This window comes from Amaranthus tricolor, chromosome 13 (genome assembly GCF_026212465.1).
Source record: "Amaranthus tricolor cultivar Red isolate AtriRed21 chromosome 13, ASM2621246v1, whole genome shotgun sequence".
In the NCBI taxonomy this organism is placed as follows: Eukaryota; Viridiplantae; Streptophyta; class Magnoliopsida; order Caryophyllales; family Amaranthaceae; genus Amaranthus; species Amaranthus tricolor.
This window is the reverse complement of record NC_080059.1, coordinates 6,181,166-6,208,694: the sequence shown is the minus strand read 5'-3', so window position 1 is coordinate 6,208,694 and position 27,529 is coordinate 6,181,166. Positions and strand designations below refer to the sequence as shown.

Here is a 27,529-nt window from a genome sequence, read left to right as displayed (position 1 = left end):
ACCCTCCTCATAAATTGCGCTAAATATTATTTTAATTTATTTTAAATGAGGAGTGATTGAATTCGAATCACCCTTTTATTATGCTAACCTCTGATATCATACTTCTATATGTCAAAGAATCAACTCAGTTAAAAACTTAAGTTGATAAAGCCCCAATACTCATACACCTAAGATTCTCTTTACCATTTTGTCCATTTTCAGAAGTTTTTATCAACAGTCATTTCAAAAAAATGTTTTTATCAGCTGAAGATAAGAATGTACACAAAAAATTAGAGTATAGTCAGTAGATTTAAGTAATTACAAGAGTGATGGTTGTGATTAAACACACTTTGCAACAAAAACTATTCAAACAAAGTGAGTGACTGAGACAGAGAGTCAGAGACAGACATAAAGACTGAAAAAAGGTTGGCTTATTAGGACTTCTTACTTAGCAGTTACCACCTTCAAGCAAAAACAAAATGATGAAAAAAAGCAAATTAAGTAAAACAAGATAATCCTTAAACATCGTCACCCTTTGATATCGTCGAGGTGTATTTGTCGGAGAGGACAGTGCGACAGGTCGGCTTTGTGCAGGCTATTCCCCCCTCCTTTAAGACCAAGCCAGGCTGTACGACCGGCACACGGTACCTACTCCGTGACCTTTGCTTCTCCGCCTGTGTACTTGGAGGCATGGAGTAGGTTCCCCTATAGTGTCCGCCTTGGTCATCAGGCACTTCGTCGGGCATCTGTTCCATCAGAGGCTGATCCTAGTTACGTTGACTGGTTTAGAGTGTTCTCCTACCCATACGTCGTCCCCGGCGAAGGACCGAGTGTCGATTTTGGTCAAGCTGAAAGCAGATTGGAATACGTTAGTTTTTTGAACTTATTTGTTTTCTATTATGTAGTTGTGTTATTTAGATGCTGTTTAATATCTTATTCACACCCTTTTTCCTCTTTTTTTTCAGTTTCTGAATGAATGGCCGAGTCGAGTCGCTCCATTGGCGAGACTGCCTCCTGTTGCGGAAATGACCCCACGGGAAAGACATGCTTTAGATGTATACCTTAATGATGTTAAAAATTTATTTGCCGAATGACAAGCTTTTAAAGGGCATGGCCCTTCATAGTTTGTATTTAAACTAATTTACATTAATGCATTTATTTATTTACATCAACGCTTTTTACATTAAATTTAATTCATGTTTACATCAATGCTTTTATTAGTTTACAACATTATTATACATATTGAATTTCATCTACAATTTCTATAGTAATGACGTACACAATAGTATAACTATGGACTATCTACAAATTGAATCCCATCTATAATTTCTATAGTAAAACTGAATAATAATTTACACATCACATTACACTATGGACTATCTAAATTTACAGCATCTTCAGCTGTGTTATTACGTTGTGGTGGTCGTGGCCCGCATAGTTTATTCCAAAGCATAATCCTACTAGTAAAATGTGTTTCTATATGTCTGGAAATATTGTCAACTGCTTCTCTCTAACGTTGATGGACTGGCGGCAGTGCAGATGAATCGTCGTTCATTAATAGTTGAACAATGATTTCCATTCACCCAACATATATGTATAACTTTATTTATACTATGCACGCCCGATGCTTTCTTTAACGAAAGAACTAAACAGTTATACAACGGCTAACCGTCAGCAGAACCATAATATACAATGGCAATGTTAAGAAACGTTGCTGCAGAGTACAATGCCATCGGTGCATCCATCTAGTGAATATAAGGAGCAGGTACATTGCCGTCTGAACAAATTCTGAATATAGCATCGTCTAACAACTCCTGCGATAGATACAAACTTAGGTATTGGTCTCTGTTCATTTGCATTTCCATACACATAGCACGTCTTAAAAGAGGCCATGCCTCCTCACCTCCCAACTCTGTGGCGACAATAGCTCTAAATCCACAGTTACCGTCACTTAAGACATCAATCTAATCAAACAAGTAAGGAGGAAGAATGTACGGGATGTGACTAGGCCATGAAAAACAGTGAAAAATCACGACCTCCTGGATCATCTGCAATTATTGAAAATAAGGTTAGTAAGATTAAGCTGTAACAAACTAATTTAAATAACGGAAAGAAAAGTCATGTACCGGATAAATTGAAACTAAACTTAATTCCAACTGAGGATTGCGTTTCTCGACCACTAGATCTACCACTAGATATCCCGTGGGATGAAGATCTAGACCCTCGACCATGAGAAGATGATTTGCTATATTCAAATGCGTTTTTATTTCTTATAAGGGTTTTTCTTGTGGTTGGTCTTCCCTTTCTAGGTGGACTTGCGTAAGGCTCAGGTATATCGGCTCCATCAGGGTGCAGTTCATACTCAAATACCTGAGACAAGCGTCGTACAACTGCGGGTTCAGATTTTTGGACTTCATCGACCAAAGATTGAAAGTAATCTTTGTCATCGGCATTCGCGTATCGTACTCCTTCGTTGTTGTCATCTCCTACCTCTGTATACGTCAAAGTACTCCAGAATGGATGAATGTCATCCAAATACAAAGCACTTTGTGAACCGATGGACATATATAAAAAACAAGCACACAGCAATCCATGGGTGCGTTGAAGTACAGAACCGCATTTGTTAAGTACATAATCACCCAAATCTAACATACGGTTACTGCTCAAGCCGCAGTTGCTCCAAGGCATAGAAGGCGATATAAAGGTCTAAAGAAAATTTTTCGCAGCAACTTTGCTACAGAATTCATGGATTCCTGTAGTGCTTGTCGGATCCTGACTTGCTCGTTTGTAATCTGTGTGTGCCCTTTTGAACAAGGTATCAAATGAGCTACTACCGCTACCAAGATAATACTTGAAAGACGAGTGTTGGCTTTCAACTCTGTTGGTAGTCTGGTTACCCATGTGTAAACATTCATTCGTCCACGCACGCACAAATTTCTCTCTAAGTCGAATCCATGTTCCAGCCAAATACCGAATGAACTTTTTGTTCCTAACCGACTAGGTAGTCACGATCGATTGCCATCTCTATTAAAATTCGTCAATTGTAGAACTTTCAACCAAGGGGTTCCATCTACTTTTCCTAAATACATACCCTTGTTGATTTCTTTTACCGCCGCACAACATGTCCACCATATTCTCAACTTCATTTGCAATATGTCAAATGCATAAAAAATGATGCACATCTACATTAAACACAACATTAAACGTAATTAAGACATATTCAATAAATAGAACGACAATAATTAATCAACAAAACCTTTTTACTTGGGAAGACGTCACGAATAGCTGCAGATAAACATTCATCTCGATCGGTTACAATGACGCTAGGAGTATGAGCTGCGCCAAAAATATCTCTCAATCCTGCAACACCCACGAATATGACACAGTCGTCTCATCTCGCATCAAACAGAACACTACCAAGAAGTTGTGATTGGTTGGAGTCATTCCGATGACTTCACCCAGTGGCCACTTTTGTTTGTTTGTTTTGTATGTTGTATCTATCAACACAACATACGGCCACGTACGATCATTTGGATAGAGGTAGGATTTGCAACTAATAATCTGCTCAATCCCCCTTCATTATCCAAGTCTGTCCAGACCACGTAATTAAGTTCTGTGGCCATATAAAGACAGTGTTGAAGGGGAGTCTTACCCTCCATTTCTTCCCTCCTTATTGATTGCCTAGCATTATAAATCTGATTCATAGTAGTAAAAACCAGGAAAATTTTCTCTAATAAAAGTTATGATAAAGGCCGGTTGCACTAAGCTGTCGTATGTGCTCACGAATATCTACATTGATTTTATTTGCCATTACATGACCATCTCTGTACATTAAAAACGGGTGGTTATATCTTCCTTTTTCACCAGAACATACCCTTATCGTCCAAGGTCTTTCTCTAGGTTTATGACTACTTACTACAATTAAAAATTTACACCCACAACTTAAACTTTTAGAACCAGATCGGGCAGCATTATCTAGATTATGTAAGTCACCCATAATATTATCATAGCGGTAACATCTTAAATACACACTAACTCTAGAACGTCCTTCTTTTTGTTTATATGAAGCACGTATAAATTGAAAAACCCATTGTTATTGCTATCGCATCGGCCCAACTATGTAATCCATCTAAAAAATCAAATTCCCTATCCGTAACAAATCTACCGGATTAATCTACGTTCTCTCCTAAGTTTTCAAAGTCCTGCAAATTTGAAATATAAAACAAACCATACATTAGGTTATTAAAAAATTATACATACAAACATTAATAATAAAAAAATTCATTAATAAATAAAAATTATAAATTACTTTAATAATTAATATTAAAATATTAGTAATATAAATTAATATTAATTAAAAATATTAATTTACTTAAATAATTAATATTAAAATAATAACAATACAAAAAATATAATAAAATAATTGTAATAATAATAAAACAAATTAATATTAAATAATAAGAAATAATAATAATAGCATATAATTATAAATTATTTAAATAAATAATAACAAAATAATAGTAATGTTAATAATATAAATTACTTACATTAATTATAATAATAATATATAATAAAAATATTAAAAAAAATTAATAATAATAATAATACTAAAAATAATAATAATAATAATAATAATAATAATAATAATAATAATAATAATAATAATAACAATTATAAAAAATACAAATAATATTAATAATAATAATAATATTATAATAATATTAATGATAGTATTAATAATAATAATTACTAAGACGTATAATAATTTAAATAATAATGTAAATAATATAAAAAACAAAAAATAAAAAAAAATAGTCGCATAAAAACCGCGAGCATACCATGGTGGAGTCGCACAACTCGCGCGAGTGGACCACGGTGGAGTCGCACGATTACTCGCACGATTTGTTCGAGTGGACCACGGTCCAGTCGCACGTTTTGTGCGATTGTACCGTGGTCCACTCGCACATTTTGTGCGACTCCACCGTGGTTCACTTGCCCAATTTTTGCGACTTTCTTTTTTTTTAAAAAAAATAATACACAGATTCAAATCGATTAAAGTACGTACCGGATCCGATCCACAGTCACTTTCGTTAGCCATAGTTAATCGATTTCAACTAACAACTTATTTAAAATCGAAGAACGTTTTTAGAGGGTTTTAGAGTGATAGTAACATGTTTGAATTTGTATATCATACAATGGCGCGTCTGAAAATTCAATATATATATAGGGTCGCGATAAAAATATTCGGGAGTACGTTTAAACTTTAAATTTAATGTTTTTAAAGTGATAATAGTGTTATTAAGTGCGATTTACATTTGTTAAACAAGTTTTAAGTCCAACAACAAATTACTAATTTTATTAAGGGGTGACGATAAAATGAAAAGAATGGCGATATATAAGAATGCCTAATTTTTTTAAAACAAAAACCCTAAAAATCTGCAAAAATAAGAGAAAAACATTGTGAATGAGATTAGTTTTGGTTAAAACAAGTACCATTCTTTGCAAGTAAAGATATAAAATACTCATTGGATTGATTCTAGTTGTGAAGATATCTAACCAAAGAAAACCCTTAAAAATATAAGTTTTCAAATAATATTTTATATAATTTTGTTAGTTTGTTTAGTGTAATTACTTATATTTTAACCTTTAATTTTTTCAAAAGATTCTAATATAAATAAAATCTAAAAACATATTTTACATGTGCGCCTCTGCAAATACCTAAGCTAACAGATATAAGAAAGATTTTTTTTTTTGTTATACTCTTTAGTCTAGCATGCGTTGTGTTTGAATATATAAATGTCCTTTCTTAAAAGAAATTGAAAAAAGTAACTGAAAAGAAAAAAGTTATCTAAATAATAATATATATAGTTGTTTCGATTGAGTCAAAAGATGGCATGCAGTGATATAAGCCAAATAAATGTGGTTGATTAGTTGCAAATTTGTTAAATAGTTTTCTCTTCCAAGATAAGACTAAATTATGTCAAATTGTCAAAATAAAACACTTCATACCATCAGGGACTACCCATTGAAACTATAAACTAACTACACAAACTATATACATGGCTTTTTAGTATACTTTGACGTCACTCGTGTGCACATAAGAAAACTTCAGTTCTTGGCAAATGTACAATACCGTAAAAAGAAGTACATTGTTGATATATATTGTCTATCAATCCTTTAAAACTAAGCCTGAGGTATCTTGACACCTCCACTTAAGATTCACACAACGTTCTTGTTGCAACTTAGCTTCAAGATCTTTCCCCTGCTAGGTACACTGATGAACACACTTTTAATGTTTGGTTACTTTACGTAGTCTAGAATATGGGAAGAAATAAGAATAGGGGAGTTTGGAATCCATAGGCCTAGCGACAAGAGGTCGCTTCTAGGATGGAGAAGGCGGCGAGTCGTCGTATCATTTCTAATGTTAATTGAGTTTTCATACCATAGCGACGAGTTGCCGCGTTATAGGCGACGAGTCTCCGCTTCCGCTTCGATGTCAAAATGACTGATCAGTGACAAAGTGACGAGTCGCCCCATCTGGGCAACGAGTCATTGCTTTCTGTGGTTTTGCATATTGCATCAGTTATAGGTTTTATTGACGGTTCTTATTCTGTTATTTAACCTATTTTTTTTATAATCGAGGCTTACTATTTAAACACTTTATCAATTAGGGTTAGGGTTTAGAACTGTGAGAACAAGTGAAGGAAAAAGGGAGATTTCAATTGAGAGCCACAAATTGGAGTTTTTTTTCGATTCATCTTGTTTCAGTATTCTTCATCTATAGTGAAATTAAAGTTCTCCGCTCGAGCCTGTGGATGTAGTTATCACATTTATAGTGAATCACGTTAAGTTCTTGTGTGTTTTATATTGTTTATTCTTGAATCTTTTTGTTTCTTTTATTGTTTGGGTTTTTGCTTCCGCTATTCGCACAACACACAAACTATTATCCCTAGTTATGTTACAGGGTTGCTGTGATATCACTTGGAACAACTGACCCTATTCGACTGCCGATGACTACCCATGGAGTTCTAGAATGACCCCATAAACCAACACAAGCATTTTTCACGCTCTTTAGCCTCACCTGCAAAGAAAATTTTTCAATAGATCACCAATTCTAAGATTACTCCCCATTAAGTACGCTCAACTTTAGAGCTAGTTCTTAGTGAAAATAAGCTCATTTAAAAAGAAAATGCACCTTATTGATAAGTACATTATATTAACCCTCTTTCAAACTCAATCCGAAACATCATAAAACATAAATCATAGATTAAATTAAATAAACCCTAACATAAAAGACCTAAATTCTATCCAGACTCAGAGTCTAAAAACAGTTGGTCCCAAACCCCAAATATCGCAAGCCTAGCCAACTGATGACAGATTTAGAAGCCAAAGTAGATCCCACAAATTAATCTACTAATAGCATTTAAAACTCTTTTTTAGGCACACATGATCAATATTGGCCCAGTACGTATGTATAGAGATCAAGCAAATATAATTTGAAATTTACAAGATTGTCCTGCCTAGAATAAGGGATCTAGTCTAGCCCCTAACTTCACAACCCTAACTACTACTGACAGTATCATGAAGTAGTTTTATCTTTAATTATGTTTTTTAACTGCCAAATTTTGTAAAGTTAATGGTAAAAATTTATCTCTTATTTGAAAGATAATATTATTTTTTTTTTAATAAAACAATATATTATAAAGTTAAAATAAGTGGCGATACATCATAAGAGAAATAACAAAACTTCACAAGTTAGAATAAAACTTTTTTTTTGAAATTTCTAAGTTATGGGATTTATTTGGACTTTAGATGAAATAGGAAAATAAGTCAAAAATACTTCATCATTTTTCTTATTTATTTTAATTAGTATCTTCACTATAAATAACCATCGAATTAGCGACAACGCATTTCGTCGCCATTTGATAGCTAAACGGTTAAAAAGTAGGCCGGGCGACGGGCTGGCGACGAGACATGAGGTGGTCGATTTCTCTATAGCTTGGTGTACAAAATGTTCCTGTAGAGCGAGAGTTCGAGAAAGGGTTCTACCATATTGGTGTAATATAGTCGAAATCTTACCTTTTGTTTCTGTATTGGTTCCTTCCAAAGACTCCAACAAATGCCATCATCTTAATTAGTTGCACAATAAATTCCTTATCATATAGAGAAATCCTAATTAGTTAAACAAAATTATTTATAATCTCATAAATAATTAATATTAGTTTATTGTTATACCTGATTTCATAAAAATATGTACTATATATCTTCTACTATTCTATCTTAATATTAACAAAAGTTCAAATTTCAAAAACTAAGAGTATAAGTACAAATGCCACTACATACACAAGATTCAAGAGGGAGATTTTTTTCTTTCAAAATTCTCATTATTAGTAGCAAATTAAAAATAGTACAAAGAAATCAATTAAAATATAGTAAATAAGTTGAAATTCAAACATCAAGGAAAGAGAAAATAAATAAAGGATGAAAAATATTATTTGCAAAGAAAAAAGGTAGGGCGTTTTTTCACAACTACTTGTACTTCCTCCGTTCCATAATATTTGCTATATTTGATTTTTTACGCAATTTAGAATGCTATTTTTTTAAATTTTTATGTTGAATTATACACATGTAAAAAATTTTAAAAGTTAATATAATGAAAGTATGTGATTAGACAATTCAAACAAGATCTCACTTAATTATATTTTTATTTACACGTTAACCGCAATATAAAAAATAAGCTTGAACGATGAATAATACCTATGATTAAAATATAGCAAGTATTACAGAACGGAGAAAGTATGAGACAAACTCAAAACAAAAATTTCATATTCTCAAAATTTTGTATTTGTATTAACATGCTATGTAATTGTTTGTGCGAATTCTTTCAGCCCTCTCTTTCAAGGGTTACGGATAATATGGTAAATTTGTTACCTCTTTTCCGCACCCTGTACAACATATTAGGCTGATGACTATGACTATGACCATAAAATACGTCTCTCAATGAAACTGCCTCATACACCATTAGCTAAGCTAGGGCATTTTATGTGGTTGGAGTCATTTCACAAAAAATAAATCCACTAGCAACTAATATGGGGTCGTTTTCATTATCTTTTAAGAGCAGATGAAGATGCTGATAAGATGTGTATTGGACAACAGCATAATTACATGTTCAAGCAAGCAGTTGCCTATAGCTACTTTGTCCTTTCCATTGCATTGCATTGCCGTGCCCTAGCTGTACCATGCTCATTGTGAAGGACCAGTATTATTTGCAGACATCTTTAGTTTATTTCTTTATTTCTTCTTTCTTCTTTCTACCCTTAAACGTGATTTTGACAATAACTACAAAAATGGGATATTATTCACTTATAGGACCACTATCTTTTTCTGATTCAATCTTTCAAATTAAATGATAATCAATGTCATTCTGCGTTGTTGGTTGTTTGATTTTTAGTTCGTTTTTTTATTAGTAAAAAATGTTGACTGTTTTTATTGGTTTTTTAGCTGGCCATAATGTCTTTAGGATGATGTTTATCTAGACCTATAATTTTTCTAATATACAAGTAAATGTGAGATCCTAACATTAGTGATATAATTGGGGTTGTTTAATTTGCAAATGGCTTTGGTTTGTTGGTTAGTGTTTTGTTTTTTACCAGTCAAAAGTATTGACTGTTTTTATTAGCTTTTAAAGTAGTTGAATAAGCCATGTAATTAGGACGATGTTTATCTAGACCTAATTTCTCCAATATACAAGTAAATGTGAGATCCTAACATTAGACATATAAGTGGGGGTGTTTAGGGTTGTGATCTAATAATGGTCTATTAATGTTTACAATTACACCAAAGAAGTTGAATGCTCAAATATATCAGTCTGAACTTTGAAGCTGCCATTTTTAGCTCTAGGTTAGGTTACATAATTTAGGGTTATTGAGAATTAAGGATAAGCCTATAGTGGTTGAGAGTTTATACTTTCATCTTTTAGTTTGATTCTCAATGTCTAAGATTAGTTTATTTTTCCTCCTGATCTTTAATTAGGAATCTCTAACCTATACAGGCCCAAGGGTCCTTCCTGGCTTAATCATCTTGAACCCACTTATATTAAAGCTGAAACAATATTAGGATTAAACAAAGTTTTAGGGTTCTTAACGGTGAGCAGGATGTATACCTTAAAATATGAGATTTTCCAATATTCTCATTGATTGAGCCTTCTTTAGTTGTAATACTCTGTTAGATTTTTAGAAAATGGATCAAAGCAACTCAAACAAGAGAAAAAGAAGTAAGCCACTTATAAACCCGGAAGAGGTTCACTATTGAAAGTAATTGGTAGTAATAAGAGTTGATTCTCAAGTTATAATTGGCGTATCTCCTTCTCTTTCTCCATGTGAGACAACTCACATATAAGTAATGATGACCACTTTAACAACAAACCAGTAATAAGATCCGATGCCCAATCTTACAGGCACAACAACAAACCGAGCTTTGATGCCATGTTACAAGTTTAGAAATGGGCCTAAGCAACCCAATTAAGGAGGAAAAAATAGGTCATTCACTACTAAAACCAATTGGTAATTGTGTTACTCCTCAAGTTTATATAAAAGTGACATTCTCTCTTCTATTTCCCCATATTAAAAAATTCAAAGGTAGGTAATAATCAGCAATTTAACAAACTCATCTCACATATCATCGATGTGGATACCCCATAATGCAGTAATAAGATTTTTTTTTTTTTCCTCTCAATCGACACCAAAAAGTTACATTTTAGGGGATAGGATATACATCTTCCATTCAAATTAACACATGGTTTTGGGTGGATTGTTTAGTATAGGAAGATATGTTTGAGCACAGGAACAATCGTCCAAACAAATTGATGTAGTTAAAGACAACTGCTCCAAATGGGCGCTTGCTCATTCAGAGTAAAGCACTTTGTTTCGTTTAGATTTGTGTAGTAATGAGTTACTTCGAGTGTTGACATAGTATCTCATAACTAGATGTAAATGCAAGTGCCAAAACTCTTACCATGACGTTAAATTTCACATATGATCGAACATGCATTATCGAGTACTTTGGATAAGAATGATGGTGATGTATCGAATTTTGATGTTTTAAGGTTCAGAGCGATTCATAAGGTAATTGATGTGGGGCAAATGATGCTTCACTAAGGTGTGGAACCATGCCTTGAACAAGGTAAGGCATGGGAAGTGAAATGCTCGAACAAGGCAACACAAAAACATCAAACAAAAGGCACCAGAGGAGGGTGCTGTTCGAGCATAGTGCTCACTCGTTCAAGCACATATGATGGTAGCAGGCAGTAGCTTTTTGATTTTCTGGCTCGTTCGAGCAGATGGGCTTTGGATTCCCAATGGTTAGTTACTTGTACGTTTGGGGCATTGAAAGGGGTGCATTTCTTGATTATTGTCATTCTTTATTATAGAAATAACGTATTGATGGAGACTTAAGTGTATATTCTAGAATGATATATTTAGGACTATTTTACGTATTGTATTATTGATTCCAATTATAAATAAATTATTGTTAAACGTAAAGATATCTAAGATACCTTATATATCATTGTGTTCACTTTTTCCAATGTTTTTGTCTTGTGTTTATCATGTTATTTTCCATTGTTAAATTTCATATTAGCTTTCATTTTACTAGAGTTATACTATTGATGAATTACATTTTTTATTAAGGAGCTGCTACTAATTCAAATACTGCAACCATTGGCCTTGGAAGACCGTGTGAGGCCCAGCCTCGCTGGTCCAAACACGCAACTTATTTTTTTTTAACTCGATTGCCTTAGTTTTATAATATATATATATATATATATATATATATATATATATATATATATATATATATATATATATATATGATTTGATACGAGGACTGATTAAATATCATATAAAATAAAGTATAAAGTTCAACAATTGAAATAGTAAAAATAAAACATAAGGTATTTAGTTCGAATCTTGTTATTGTAATAATTTTTAAACACTATTGATTCAATAGAAATGTAATTTGTATTTCATATACCCACACAACACTTATCGCCTTATCGACATGTCACTACAAGAAAACTTGTTTTTAGCAACAAGTTTTAGCAACGACTAAATTTTTTTCGTTGCGAAAAATATAAGTTGTTGCAAAATCCATTGTTGTTGCTAAATAATCGTTGCCAAAAAAAAAAAAAAATTTTCCCACCCCTTTTAATAATTTCCCGGTGTAAGCCAATTTTTTGCAACAAACAATGTTGTTGCTAAAATTAGATAAATAATTCGTAACAGTATATATTGTTGCGAAAAATATTTAAATATACAGATACAATAAAGTCGTTGCAAAAAACCTTATATTAATAATTTTTTTTTTTTATTTCCCTCTCAAAAATAAACCCCAATCCCTCATAATCCAATTCCCTCCCTTCGAAATTTCAGAAACCATATACCCCGCCCATAGCCTTCCCTCACAAACCCGATTCCCTCACAAGCCCTAATCCCGCACACCGGAGGTAAGCCATTGCCGCCTGCACATCGGAACCTCTGCCGCTTTTTCAGCCGCCTTCTGCACGCCGGTGCTGTCGCTACGCTGCCCTTCAGCCGCCTCTGAACCCACGACAGGTAGTTTTAATTTTTTTTTGCCTTTCGTTTTCTTTAAATTTGTTGTTCTTGTTTCTTGTTGATTTCAATTTATGGGTTGTTCTTTGAATTTCTTGGGCTTTGTTGTAATTATCAGATTAATGTATGTGTATTTCATCAGTTTGAATTGTTGGGTTGTACTGATTTTCGGTCTTGGCTCTGCGAAGGAACAAGATTTCGGCTTTTTTGTTGGGCTTTGTTCTAATTATAAGATTTATGTATGTGTATTGGAAATTACTTGCGTTTTTCTTGATTTACTTGCGTTTTCTAATTATGGAACAAGTTTATGGGTTGTTCTGGAACAAGTTTTACTTGCGTTTTCTGGAACAAGTTGATTTGTCTGGGCTTTCTGGGCTTTGTTTTACTTGCGTTTTCTGGAACAAGTTGATTTGTCTGGGCTTTCTGGAACAAGTTTTACTTGCGTTTTCTGGGCTTTGTTCTAATTATTCCCTCATGTGAACTTCTTAAATTGCTCTTGTTTATTCAAGTTGATTTGTCTAAGTTGATTTGTCATGTATTGAAAATATTTTCTAAATTGATTTGTCACGCATACATTGGAACAAATGGTAATCTTTGTTCTTGTTTTTATTGTTAAATTGTTCTTCAAAGAACTTAAACTTAAAATTCCCTTTCACACCGTGGTTAAATTGTTATTGAAGTTGTTAAATTGTTCTTGTGTTTCTTTCAAAAATTTAAATTGTTCTTGTTCTTTTTGAATCGTTAAATTGTTTTACGAACAACTCAAAATTAAATTCTTCTACAAGTTGTTAAATTGTTCTTGTTCTTGTATGAATTGTTAACAATATTATAAGGAGTTCTTGATGATATTATTGAATGTTATATAATCTAATTATTATAAACTTTAAATATAGGAAATGATTTTGAATAAGGCATGGGTCAAAGTAAAAGATCGTTCATCTATTGATTATGTAAATGGTGTTGATGAGTTTCTAAATTTTTCTCTTTCCAAAGTAAGAGAAGATGATCGAGATAGTACTACTATTAGGTGTCCTTGTAATTGTTGTCGCAATATATTTCTTAAAACAAAATGTGATGTAAGATTAGACTTGCTTAAGAGTGGAATGTATGAGAAGTACACTTTTTGGGAACTTCACGGGGAAGAATTAGTTGAATCAAGTGAAGGGGATGATGTTAATGAGTCCAATGACACTGATAGTGGTTTCACAATGTTGCAAGATGCTTGTGGAGTTGGTGCTATGAATGTTGGGAGTGCTCAAGAGGCTTTAAATAATGTTGAGGAGTATGAGAAACCTAATGCAAATGCAAAAAAGTTTTTCAAACTTTTAGAGGAGTACCAAGAACCATTAACAATGCATGGCACAACAATGTCTAAGTTGTCATATATTGTTAAATTATTACATTTAAAGGTTTTGAATAATTGGTCTGATAAGTCTTTTGATAGTTTACTCCAATTAGAACGTCAAGGCTATGGCGCTAACCTTCCAACTTCTTATTACGAGGCTAAGAAACTCATTAAAGACTTGGGGCTTGATTATTTTAAGATTGATGCTTGTGAAAATGATTGTATTCTTTTTTGGAAAGAGCATGAAAAATTGATTGAGTGTCCCACTTGTGGTTTATCAAGGTGGAAACAAGAAAAAGAAGGCTCTTCTAAGGGGGTAAAGGTTTCTAGAAAAGTGCTAAGATATTTTCCATTGAAGCCTAGGCTACAAAGGTTGTACATGTGTAGAAAGACATCCAAAGACATGCGTTGGCACAAAGAAAGGGATGCTACTAAAGTGAATGATTGTGATAGGATTATAGATGATGATGCCCTTTCTAGGGAAGAGGAGGATGATACCTTTTTGGAGGATGACAATGCGAGTGGGTTGGATGATACAATGAGACATCCATCTGACTCCTTTGCATGGAAATCATTTGATGAAGAATATAGTGAATTTGCTAAAGAGGTGCGAAATGTTAGACTTGGACTAGCTTGTGATGGCTTTCAGCCTTTCAATAATTCACAACATAGCATATGGCCAGTGGTTCTTATCCCTTATAATTTACCTCCTTGGTTATGCATGAAACCTTATTCATTTATGCTATCTTTACTAGTACCAGGTCCAACAAGTCCTGGAATTAATATGGACGTCTACCTCCAACCACTTATTAAGGAGTTAAAGGAGCTTTGGGAGGTTGGTGTTGAAACCTATGATGCTTACTCTAAAAAAAATTTCATCTTGCGTGCATCACTACTGTGGACTATCAATGACTTTCCTGCGTATGCAGATTTGTCTGGATGGTCTACCAAAGGTTATTACGCTTGTCCATGTTGTCATAAGGAAACTAAACGGACTTCATTGATGCATAAGGGTGGTTATTTAGGGCATCGACGTTGGCTTCCAATGAATCATAAGTGGAGAAATGATGCCAATTCTTTTGACGGTAAAATTGAAAAAGGTGTTGCACCAGTTCCATTGAGTGGGGATGATGTATTACAACATTATAGCCGATTCTCACAAGCAAAATATGGGAAGATTGTAGGGAACAAAAGAAAAAGGGATGCTTCTAATAGCTTGTTTGGGTGGAAAAAGAAAAGCATTTTCTTTAGCTTGCCTTATTGGAGGAAATTAAAAGTTCGTCATAACTTGGATGTTATGCATATTGAGAAAAATGTCTCTGATAATATCTTGGGTACTTTAATGAGCATACAAGGCAAAAACAAAGATACTTTGAAGGCTCGATTGGATTTGGTGAAGATGAAAATCAGAGATAAGTTGCATCCTAAAGTGGTTGATGGTAAGGTGCGTGTTCCTATTGCTATATATACATTGAGGTCAGATGCCAAGGTTTCCATATGTCGTATGTTTGCAAAAATGAAATCTCCCGATGGATATCTATCAAACATTTCTCGTTGTGTTAAAGATAATGGAAAAAAGATATCATGTTTGAAGAGCCATGACCATCATGTTTTTATTGAGCAGTTGATTCCCCTTGCACTTCGTGGCTTTTTACCTAAAGAGGTTTATGACCCTTTGGTTGAACTAAGTTTTTTTTTTCGAGACCTTTGCTCTAAAAACATAAGTGTTGATCAATTGGAAGAACTTGAAAAAAAAATTCCTTACACCTTATGCAAGTTGGAAATGATATTTCCACCGGCTTTTTTTGATGTTATGGTGCATTTAGTTGTACATCTGGCAACCGAGGCAAAAATTGCTGGACCAGTTCGATATCGGTGGATGTATCCTATTGAGAGGTATACTTTTTCTTTAAGAAATATACTCATGCATGTTTGTCAAGTATTCAAATACTAACATAACATGTCTTATTCTATTAGGTATCTCCGAACATTAAAATCATATATTCGAAATCGAGCACATCCAGAAGGTTGCATTGCTGAAGGTTATTTGGCAGATGAGTGCTTAACATTCTGCTCTAGATACATGAGTGACATTGACACTAAATTCAATCGCAAAGTAAGAAATGACGATGAAGATATAGAAGAGGATACATTAAAATCAAACCTTGAGGTTTTTAGACCACTTGGACATACCATTGGGGGGAGTACACCAATACATCTAGATCATTTAGAGTGTGATCAAATCCATTTTTATATTCTTCAAAACTACGATCCACTTCTTAAGTTTGTCCAGTAAGCCATTTTTATTCCTTATGTTTAATTAGTTTGAATTGTATAGTATATTTTAGGCTATAGAAGCCACATTTATTTGTTTTTATATGGTGTCATAGAAAACATAAGTTGGAATTGGAGAAGGAATGTCCAAGAAATGTAGAACGGAGGCACAAAGAACAATTTTCCAAATGGATAAAAAATCAAGTAAGAAAGCTTTTAAGTAATACATTGTAAATGGTTTCCTTCTTAAGTTTGTCCAGTAAGCCATTTTGCTAATAAAGTATGTTAACATTTGTTCATTTAGGTACAAAAAATTTATAAACTTGGACGCTGTGATAAAGACTTGTACAATTTGGTTTGTGGTCCTTCTAGAGTTGTAGGGCGTTACACAGCATATATTGTAAATGGTTTCCGTTTCCACACCAGTGATAGGTCAGAAAATAGGGAAACACAAAATTCAGGTGTCATGGTGCGTGGTGATGATGCTTCAGATAAGGAATACTATGGCGTTTTGAGAGACATATATCAAATGCGTTATCCTGGAGAAAATCATGTATTTGTCTTCAAATGCAGTTGGTTTGATGTAGAAAACCTTGGTAGAGGGTATAAGGTAGATGAGCATGGTTTGGTTAGTGTGAATAAGAATAGACTTTTAAAGTCGGATGATGTGTTTGTGCTAGAATCCCAAGTGGAACAAGTATTTTACATACAAGATGAAAACAATGAGAATTGGGAATTTGTTGTAAAAGCACAACCAAGGGATTTGTATAATATGAGTGCTAGTGATCTACATAAGGAGGGTATAGATGTAGATGCCTTTCAACAAGTAGAGGTGGAAGCTAATATTGAAGCTGAATGTACTGATTGCGTACATACTAACAATTTCAGAGTTAGTTCGTCGTTGGCTACAAATATGTTTATGGATTATAAAGGAGAACATGAAGTGCAAATGGTTACACAAATATTGGAAGATGACAATTTCATTAATGATGGTGAAATTGAAGTCTTTGAGGAATCGAGTGAAGTTGAAGAAGAAATTTGATTTTGATTTATCTCCTTCATTATGTTCTGTTGTACAATATTTACATTCACTATTATCTTGTTATCTATATGAACAATTCGGCTACTATTGTTTATTTTTTCCGCTCTATCTTGAAATATATTGTTTATTATTGAAGCTACCTTTTGTTTGATAATTTTGCAAAAATATGTGAATAGATAAAAGATGGTTGGGAGAGGAGGGGGAAAGAAAATATGCAGTCGAAGTATTGCCCCCGGAAAACTTATGAGTCGTGTTCAAGCTAGTCGGACACAATTGTTTAGCAAGCAAAATGTAGCTGGTCAATTCAATGATAGCTCTAACCCACACATCACAGATGAGATTACTGATGCAGTTAGCAAAAGTAAGTTTTTTTTTTCTATTTCAATTCAAAATATTTAAATTTTATTATGTTGAATTCACTTTGATTTTTATTGTCTTTACCCTTGTAGATTTGGAGAGGCAACGAACAACTTATGAAGCGCATATAAACAAAACAGCACCAACTGAATTGCCAGCAACTAAATCGCCAACAACTGATGCACCGACCTTGAATGACCATAACTTAATTCATGGAGACGATCATCAAGGTTATGAAGAAACTGCTACACCAATCTTAAATGACCAAGCATCAGAAGGCGTCATTACCTTAATGGATGAAAGTACATTATTGCAAAATTCGACTTTCACGTTTCTAGTTTGTAATTATTTACATATTATTGATTAATGATTAATGACCATTATTGTAGGCATACTTGGTAAGAGAAAGAAAAGAAGCAACTTTGTTAGTAGAATTGAAGTGGGCTTGCAAGTGAATGAAGCTTTAGATCCACAACCAAGGCAAATTATCACTCGAAATGAGGTGGAGCAAGTTAACGGTGATGAGATAGATAGAAATACAGGTAATTAACAGAGATGGAGCAACTTTTTTAAATATTATTGATTATTGATTATTGATTATTGTAGGCATACTTGATAACTTTGAACATTTGTATTATCTTAGCAACTAGTAAGATCAAAGGAAGAGGTAAGAGAGGAATGTATAAGAGTTACGTGGTTGACATGAAAATTAAAGGGAGAGGATCGAAATTGAAGATCACAATACCTGATGAAATTGACCGAGCAATTGGAGAAAATGCTCGTCACTTGGTTAATGAGTGTGGGCGTATTGTGAGGACAAAAGCTCCCTTGAATGTGAAAAGTTGGAAAGAAGCATTTGAGGCAGCTGGAGAAAGTATGTTGAAGGAAATACAGGTTATGTTAGTTACTAATTTCTTTATTAATATCACTTATTTAGCATTATAGTTTTCTGGTTTTTGTTGTACCTATCATCTTACCTTCTTTGTGCAGGATAAGTTTGAAATTGATAAGTCTAGCGATTACTTCCGAATGTATGCATTTGTCTTGGAGACCATGCAACGTTTATATAGATTGTACAAGTGTAGGTTGCACAATTACTACAAAAGTGCGAGATGCGGAAAAACTAACGAGGAGATCAAAAAGAATCCTCCTTTTGACTTACCCCAACCTCAATGGGAATATCTGATCAAGTATTACGGATCTGACAAATTTAAGGCATTTCTTTAACTAAACTATGTACTATTTATGAACTATGAGCCGATGTATATGAACTATGAGCAAGAACTTGATTGGCATCAACTTTTGTAATCATCATGCAGGTCATAAGTGAGAGGAACTGTAAAAATCGGAATTCTGCCAAGAGAACTATGCATACGACTGGAAATTTATCATTTCCTGAATCAGAAGATGTATTGGTAAGACAAACCTATTTTATTATGTTTATTGAATGTAGTCTGAAATAATATCAATAACGTTGTATGATTTGAATAGACAAAAGAGAATGATAATGTGAAGCTAACTGCTGATAAAGTTTGGCTTATCCAACACACTCGTAAGAATGATCAAGGAAAACTAGAATGGCTCGATACGCGGTCAAAAGAAATCCATGTATGTACAACAACCCATTATAACTATATTTTTGTTACCCTTGTTTGATTTTTTTATTATAATATGCAATTACATATATCTTGTTTAACTATTAGGTGAAGTTGAAAGATGTTGTTGCATCAGCTGGGGATTCAATGACACAAGATGAAATTTTGCTTAGAGTTCTGGGCCAAAAGTCAGGGCATGTACGTGGAAAAGGGACAGGGATACGTGCATATTCTAAAGAGAAAGCACAAATAGAACAACGTAAGATTGTGGAGCAACAACACGAGAAAATTCAAGAGCAACAACAAATTAAAGATTTGATGGAAAGTCAGTTGCTACAACAACGACAATTTGAAGAATATAAGGCACAACAACAAGAAGCAATTGAATCGATGAAACAAAGCATCTTACAACAGCTACAGAGTAAAGAAGTTCAATGATTGTCATGAATGCTTATTAGGTAAATGATGCTTTCTTTTGCATTTTTTTAACATATACTTAGGCTTACAACATGCTAAAAAGACATATACTTGGCCTATTTTTTGCATCTAATTAGGAGTATTGACGGCTTGTGTTGTAGTTTTACTTAGAATGGCATTAGCTGGTTGGCATTTTAGTCCAATTAGGACTATTGGTGGCTTGTGTTGTGGTTTTAGTTACAATGGCATTAGCTTGTTGGCATTTTAGTCCAATTAGGAGTATTGGTGGCTTGTGTTGTAGTTTTAGTTACAATGGCATTAGCTGGTTGGCATTTTAGTCCAATTGTGAATTTGATGGTCAATTCTAAATGCTTTCCCTATACATATAATGCTTTTGTTAGTGAATATCATGCTAAGACCTTTGCTTATTATGTCTCTCCAAAAAGTGTAGGTATGGTTTGATTGTGAATACTCAATATTGGGGCTACAATGACGAAGTTGGTGATAGCTACAATGATTTTGGATGCGCGATGTTTTGGGTTATGAAGAAGCTATATGTGCACTTGTATATTTTTGGACTTTTTAAAAGTGCCTATCACTTGTAATTTTTTGCATAAAAACTTGTGTATGGTTGGAGAATTATGTTGGAAAATTGGTTATCCAATCCGTTACATGTATACCAATCACGGGATTCAATGACACACGATAATATTTGGGACGTGTGATATTTTGGGATACGAATTAATATATAATGATAATCGGTGATATTAGTTTAGTTGGTATTAAATTATTTATTATTTTAATTGTCTAGTTTATTGTACAATAAAATTGGTTTTTAGCAACGACTATAATTGTTGCAAAAAATGTGTATGTTTTTTGCAACGGAAATAGTTGTTGCTAAAAACATTAATAATAAATTTTACTTCATTGTTTTCCCTACAGTAAAGTCGTTGCAAAAGATTGACTATCATGTATTGCAACAACTTGAATTGTTGTGAAAAACAGAAATTTAACAACGAAAATAGTTGTAGCTAAAAATGCAAGAGATTTGGCAACGAGCTTTTTTGTTGCTAAAAATGTTTGAAGGAATTGCAACGACATTTTTTTTGCAACAACAGATTTCGTTGCAAAAAACAGATATCTTTTGCAACAACCATAGTCGTTGCTAAAAGTTTTCACTACGGCTGTACCCGCAACAATGTACTTCGTTGCAAAAAACATTTTTAGCAACAAAATCAGATTTTTAGCAACGACTTTTTCTGTTGCTAAAAATAACTTTTCTTGTAGTGTGTTCACATTCTTCAACTTTCCATGTCTCATAAAAAAATTCCATTTAAAAACGGAACCTTGAACTTTTAACTTAATTTTTATAACTTTTTTTCCTGGTATATCAGTGATTTGAATATATTTTTTGCTATTATCAGTCATCTGAATATAATTTTTACTAGTATTTTGATCATCTGGCCAAATCTTTTCCTAGTATGTCGATCACCTAATTAATAACTACAGTATTTTAGCTAGAGTATTTGTCATTTGACTATACTCTTTTTTAATGTATCAATCATTTGACTATATTTCTTTTCTAATAGATTCGTCATTTGACTCTAAATCTTTTTCATAAAATCTTTAGCATTTGACAAAATTTTTTACTAGTATATTGACTATTTAACCTCAAATTAAAATATTTGACTTCTCCCCTAAACCCAACATGTCATATGATCATAGACATCTAACATCCTAATCTTTAATTCTCTAAACAACAAACTTCACAAAATTGCAAACAAAAGATCTCAAGCCAATGTTACACAACACTATTTAAGCTCCCCAAAGAAAATAAAAATCCATGATTGTCTTCAATGTATCTCAATTCAAGCCTATTTATGGTGATTTACCCTTTATTCTAGATTCTATTTATATCCTTAATACCAGGGAAATTACTTTGGCTTCACTTTTTACACAATTTTATTCTTCCTTACTCTATCTTTTATTAGTGCATTCCATATAGCTAGCCTGTTACACTAGCAGCTTCTAAATCTTGGACCCATGAGTCTAGATCCAGATTTGACTCTAAATTTACGGTATGGGTCCTCTCTTTTGTCCTCTCTCACGCCTAACCCATTAAACCTTAATGTCCAATTAAGGTATCCTTAAAGGCTACTTAATTACAATATCTTTAATGTCTACTTACAATATATTTAATGCCCACAGAAAAAGTACTTAAAATCCCTACTTACAATATTCATAATGCCTACCGAGAAACTTAGCATACTAGCGTACTAGCCTACTTAACAATATCTTTGATGTCTATTTATAATATACTTTATGCACACCGAGTTAGTATTCAAGTACTTGCAATATTCTAATTAAATGTCTACTTGCAATATTCTTAATGCATACTGAAAAACTTACTCTACATTTTCCTTTTTAGACCAGCCCAATTAAAAATGGTCTCTCAAAAAAATCATCTCTCACAAAAATTTGTACATGTTCATATTCAAGTTTTGTAGACTCAGATTTTATCTTTGAACCCTAAATTAAAAATAAATATAGCTGGTTGTACATTGACCCTAAATTAAAAATAAAGAATATAGCTCGTTGTATATCGACCCTAAATTAAAAATAAAGAATATAACTCTAAATTAAAAATAAAGAATATAAGTGGTTGTATATAATTGATTTAATAACTTTATTGCTTGATTCTAAATTTCAATACACTACATAGTAATCAATAGTAAACATTGAGTAATTCTCATAAAAGTAGGTCTTTTGGTAAAAGTTTATAATTAATTGCTTAATGTTATTGAAAATATATAAAATATCGAATAGTTAGTATGTGTTTAATGTTCATTCATGATTTGATAACATTTTTGTTCATGCACAAATTTATTTGTTTACTTGTAACTAATTTTTATAGTTTTAAACTTGATTGTATCAATTTCTAATTGAGTTTATTGGGTTGTCTTTCTTGTGTATTTTATAACTTAATTTGTTTTGTAGGATGATTAAGTTAAAAGTAGAAAGAAATATGGCTTAAACATTGCTTATAATAATATGTGTTTTAATAAATTACAATTAAAAAGTTGAGTAAATTTTTAAATCGTTTTTGATTTGAAAGTTGAAAGATTTGATAAAATCTCACTGTTACATCAACATTAAATAACTCTCATTAATGAAAAAGAGATTTTGTAAATGTTATAGGAATGTATCGTTATTGAATTAAGTATTTGATTGTTTTACAATGAAAAAAAAAATAATTAGACCCAAATTCAGACTGACCTAAAAAATTCATGTCAGAGTTAATATTTCAAATCTTATGGATCAGCATAAGGGACTGTGTGCAACTTGAGTTTGAATTGGGCCTACCTACCCTACCCAAATCCAACCCTAGATCGTTTTAAAGAAACGAGTCCAATAATTAGCTTATTTTTCTAATTGATCACTTTAAAATTATAAGCAATTAATTTTTAAGATATTATAAATAATCACTATAATACTATAAAAAGTGATCACTTTAAGATTATGATTGATAACTTTAAAATTATAACTAATCAGTTTAAAATTTGAGTGATTAATTTAGAACCGAAAATATACATTAGACTAATTTAATAAAAATAATCTGTCCGTAACACCATCACAAGTGAGTGATCAATTTAGGAATTAAAGAGTACAAAACAAAAAGGGGCTTTAATCAATTAATGGTTTGGGCTTAAATAAGTTATGTAGTGGAAGCTTTAACAAGAAATAAATGATCCATAGAGCACAACACCATACATCACAAATTTACTAAAAATTGCCACAATCTCTAACTTTTTTAGTTAAAATACATACTTAAAATCGTAAATGCTTAACAGTTATTGTGTGTATTTTTGCATTCAAAGTCACTCTTTAAACAATTAAAATGAGTGATTTAATATTCAAAGTATCAATTTAAATATAAATATGACGTATTAAACATTAAAAGATAAAAATAAATATTTTAAGTATGCAAGTAGTTGGTTTAATTGATTTAATTGTTGGTGAGACAGTGAGATCATCTTTTGGTGAAACAAGCTTAAAACAACAAGCCCATATGCAATACTTTGTATTAAATGTGCTATTAAACGTATGTATGGAGTGCGTTTCACAATGAGACCGTTACATACAAGAATTAAACTCTTGTCATCTAACTCTGTCGAATGGTTCGGCTATATTTTTATTTTTAGTCGTTCTATAAATTCTGATAGTTTTTGTTTTGGACATGATAAACATTCTTTAATTTTCATATACACATTAAACTTATTTTTCCTTCCCATTTACTTCCTTCATTTTAATTTACTTGCAACATTAGTGTTCTCACGCAGTCAAATACACTAATTCTATCTTTAATATCTTTAATTATGCATAATAAAAAATTATAAAAATTTGATAACTATATTTCAACCTATGAACTAAAAACTAATCACAAATTAAGAGTAATGAATGAATAATATCATTTTTACCAATATTACAACTAGAACGAAAAAATATATATTTATTTCATTTTCTTATAAAAACTTTTTCCCTTCCGTACCTTGCGAGCAAATGAAAAAAATGAAAAAGTAATTATCAAAATTGTATTCTTTTGAAATAAGGTACATCCACTGAAACACTGTCTCTGCTTCCCACACACAATTCGTCAGCACTCAGCACTCAAAATTTAAGTACGTCAACTTTTATAATACATTCCCACTGTTTTTGTTTTTACTTTTTATATAATTTTAAACAAATTTTAAACTTTAATATCTCTAAATACGTATAATAATAAATTATTAAATGAACATAACAAAAGACAACATATCAAGACAAATCAGACGAATTTTCATATAAATATATTTCAAAAACATTACTAAAACTTCTCTCTTCTTAAGATGAAATATTTCAAATGAAAAAAACATTAAAAAACGTATGGTGTAATATCTCTTTTGTTTTGAATCTTATTAAGATGATGTTAGGATTAGGAATGGATATGAGTAATCCAAATAAGAAAGAGAAGATCAAGTAATTCACTAACAAATTTAAAGGAAGATTACTACTAAATTAATTTGTAGTATTAGTAAGTATATAAAATGATATACGCTCTTTTCTGTTCTTGATGTGGAACAACTTAAATATGTGCAAATATATGATTACTTCAATAATCTACAAAACCATAGTATAATTTGATTAAATGTCTATTTATAACTCAAAAAATATAATACAATGTTAAAATTTAAAAAAACAGGTCTAAATAATTTTAAGTAAGAAGAAAAAATAACACACATACAATCAAATAAAAGTAATTAAACAGAATATAATATAACATATATTAAGTTGTTATAACGATGTATGAGCTAGTGAGTTTTTTTTAGTACCTTGGGTTTTCTAGTGGATAAATGACCTTAATCAATTAATTAGTGGGCGGCCTACATCATTGGGGAAGAATAATTAGATCAATTATAAATTTAATAGTTTTTTATTTTAACTTGAATTGTATTAATTTATAGTATTTTTTTATCGCAATTAAATTTCACTTCAACAACCGTAAATAACTAAACTAAATATAATTAAAATGTCCAAAAAATAATTTAATATTTAATCAACTAATCAAACAATTAACCAATATAAAATTACCTTTTAAGTAAAGTAGCAATCTTGAAATGAAAAATGGTGTCTTCAAACTTATCTTCTTATACTTCAATTGATGACCTAATCCAGAAATAATAAAAGATTTACACGTAATAAAATAATTATTTTGAAGATCCTAATACTTACATGAAAATCGAAATTTATTCGATCAATTTATATAAACTATAATTTATTAACTAGATATTAAAAGATTTTATAATGAGATGAAGTATTACTTAAATATTTTACTTGTACAATTCTTAAGAGTTCATTTTCTTCTCACATATATATGTTAATTCATTTTTAATTTGGCAATATTGATTTGAGAATTTATGAAAATTTAAAAAATATATAAAAATGTGCAACTAGATGAAGTACTTCATATTTTTCCACTTAGTCTTTTGATCAAAATTTGAAGATTTAATAATCGGGTTTTGTCAATATTGATTAACAAGTATCACTTTTCAGTAATTATCCTGAATTAAAAACTTCAAAATAAAAATCGAAATACACGTTTTATTTTGCTTTATTTATTAAAAAGAATACTAAAAAAGACTGGGGTAACTAAAACATCAATTATAGGAGTGTAACTTATACTACTCCTTCCGTTTTTTTAAGCTCTCTAATTTGAATTTTTCACACTTATTAAGAAAAGTAGAATTTTTTATTGTAGTGAGTATTATTTTAATTAGAAAGTGATGTAAAATAATAATTGTATTGAAAGTACGAGAGAAAATTAAAATAAAACAAAATTTAAAGAACAAAAAATGAGTGAAAGAGTGAATATACTAGAGAAATAAGAGAGTGAGAGAGAAATATGAGGGTATATTAGGAGAAAAAAGAATTCTAAAAATAAAAAGTATTCTAAAGTGAAAAAATTTTAAAGACTACCCGTTATAGTAAGGTGTACAAACTTAAAAAAAAGGAAGGGAGTAGTACATTTCTTTGTACAGTTCAAATAAACTACTTCTATGATTATTTTTCTCCAACATAATTGCACTTAAAGTTCTTATAAACCATATTTTTATATAATAACCTATTTTGAGTCAAATTACTATATACTCTATTTCGGAATAATACAATAACCAAAGACAATCAAAACGAAGTGGTCTGAGAAAATTTGATGATATTTTATTGGAAAATTTTATTATGAGATAATCCTTACTACTCCCTCCCTATGTTCTCTAATATTATTCTCATTTGAAATATTTCGTCTTAAATAGAAGAAAATTTAATTAATATTTTTGACACATATTTAGAAGACAAAATATATCCATCTGAGATCTCGTTAGATTCGTCTTAATGTATATTTTTTTATTATGTATTTTTTATAATTTTTTATTATATATATTTATAGATATTGAGGTTTAAAATTTATATTAAAAATTGTGTAAAAGTAAATGGAAAAAACAAAAAAAATAAAGGGAATATTATTTAATACTACTACTTCTACAAAGTAACTCATTGTTGGTTAATTAACCTTGAGACAATAATATAAAGAAAATTTTTAACCCTTGAAAATCAATCGTTTTAGTAAAAAAACATATTTCAAATTATTATGAAAAAGTTACCAATAGTTGGAATGTTTTGAGTTAACCAATAGTGATCGAATGGGTCTTAATCGAAATTAATTTTAACAAATTTTCCTATTTTATTTGCATAGTTAAATGGTCTTACCAATTAGAACTTGGAATTTTTATTTGAACAAAAAAGATAAATATCATGAACATTCAAAATATAGAAAAGATATTTGGAAGATCGTATTTTTATCTTAATTGGAGAGTAAAAATTAATACTTTTCAGAAAAAATTATAAATTCGATTATCACTTAACTCTCTTTCATAAATTGCCATGCTGTATAATCTAAATAAAAAATAGACATGACAAATTGATTACCTCCAATTAGGAAAAATTGGCTCAGGCACTTAAAAGTTGTCTCTCCCTCTTTCTCTAACTTTGCTATTTTTGGTGTTTATTGAGGCAATATGAACAAGTATTTATAATGGCAAATGGCAACGTGTAATGTTCAATAGCTTGGTAAGAGATAGGGTGTTCATCTTATGGCCTAATACGTACTCTTTATTTCACATTGCTTTCAATTTATTGTTACACTTCTACATAATCAAAATGAGTTTTTATGTATTTGCAATAGTAAATTTAAAGAGACATGAAAAATATACAGGTTGTTGGGATGGTTTATCTTATATCGATAAATTAAAGATGGTGTACACATTTTATAAGCTATTGTACCTCTTCTTCCCATTATCATATGGTTTTGGAATGGTATATA

The 27,529-nt window shown here is 31.4% G+C and overlaps 2 protein-coding genes across 2 annotated transcripts; one reads left to right on the top strand and one right to left on the bottom strand.

Annotated features, from left to right (window-relative positions):
- Window positions 1-1,172: 1,172 nt before the first annotated feature.
- LOC130798453 (uncharacterized) lies at window positions 1,173-27,233 on the bottom strand. The gene is made up of 7 exons (XM_057661444.1): window positions 27,136-27,233; window positions 25,246-25,320; window positions 24,987-25,037; window positions 8,059-8,132; window positions 3,244-4,181; window positions 2,106-3,161; window positions 1,173-2,027 (listed from the first exon to the last, which is right to left on the bottom strand). Exons 6-7 carry the CDS (start codon window positions 2,665-2,667, stop codon window positions 1,984-1,986), a joined length of 606 nt encoding a protein of 201 aa, XP_057517427.1. The 5' UTR covers window positions 2,668-3,161; window positions 3,244-4,181; window positions 8,059-8,132; window positions 24,987-25,037; window positions 25,246-25,320; window positions 27,136-27,233; the 3' UTR covers window positions 1,173-1,983.
- On the top strand, window positions 11,013-19,713 carry LOC130798751 (uncharacterized). The gene is made up of 7 exons (XM_057661851.1): window positions 11,013-11,102; window positions 12,528-12,590; window positions 12,706-12,711; window positions 13,481-18,499; window positions 18,596-19,020; window positions 19,097-19,213; window positions 19,309-19,713. The coding sequence occupies exons 1-4, from the start codon at window positions 11,013-11,015 to the stop codon at window positions 15,884-15,886; spliced, it is 2,565 nt and encodes an 854-aa protein (XP_057517834.1). The 3' UTR covers window positions 15,887-18,499; window positions 18,596-19,020; window positions 19,097-19,213; window positions 19,309-19,713.
- Window positions 27,234-27,529: the final 296 nt, after the last annotated feature.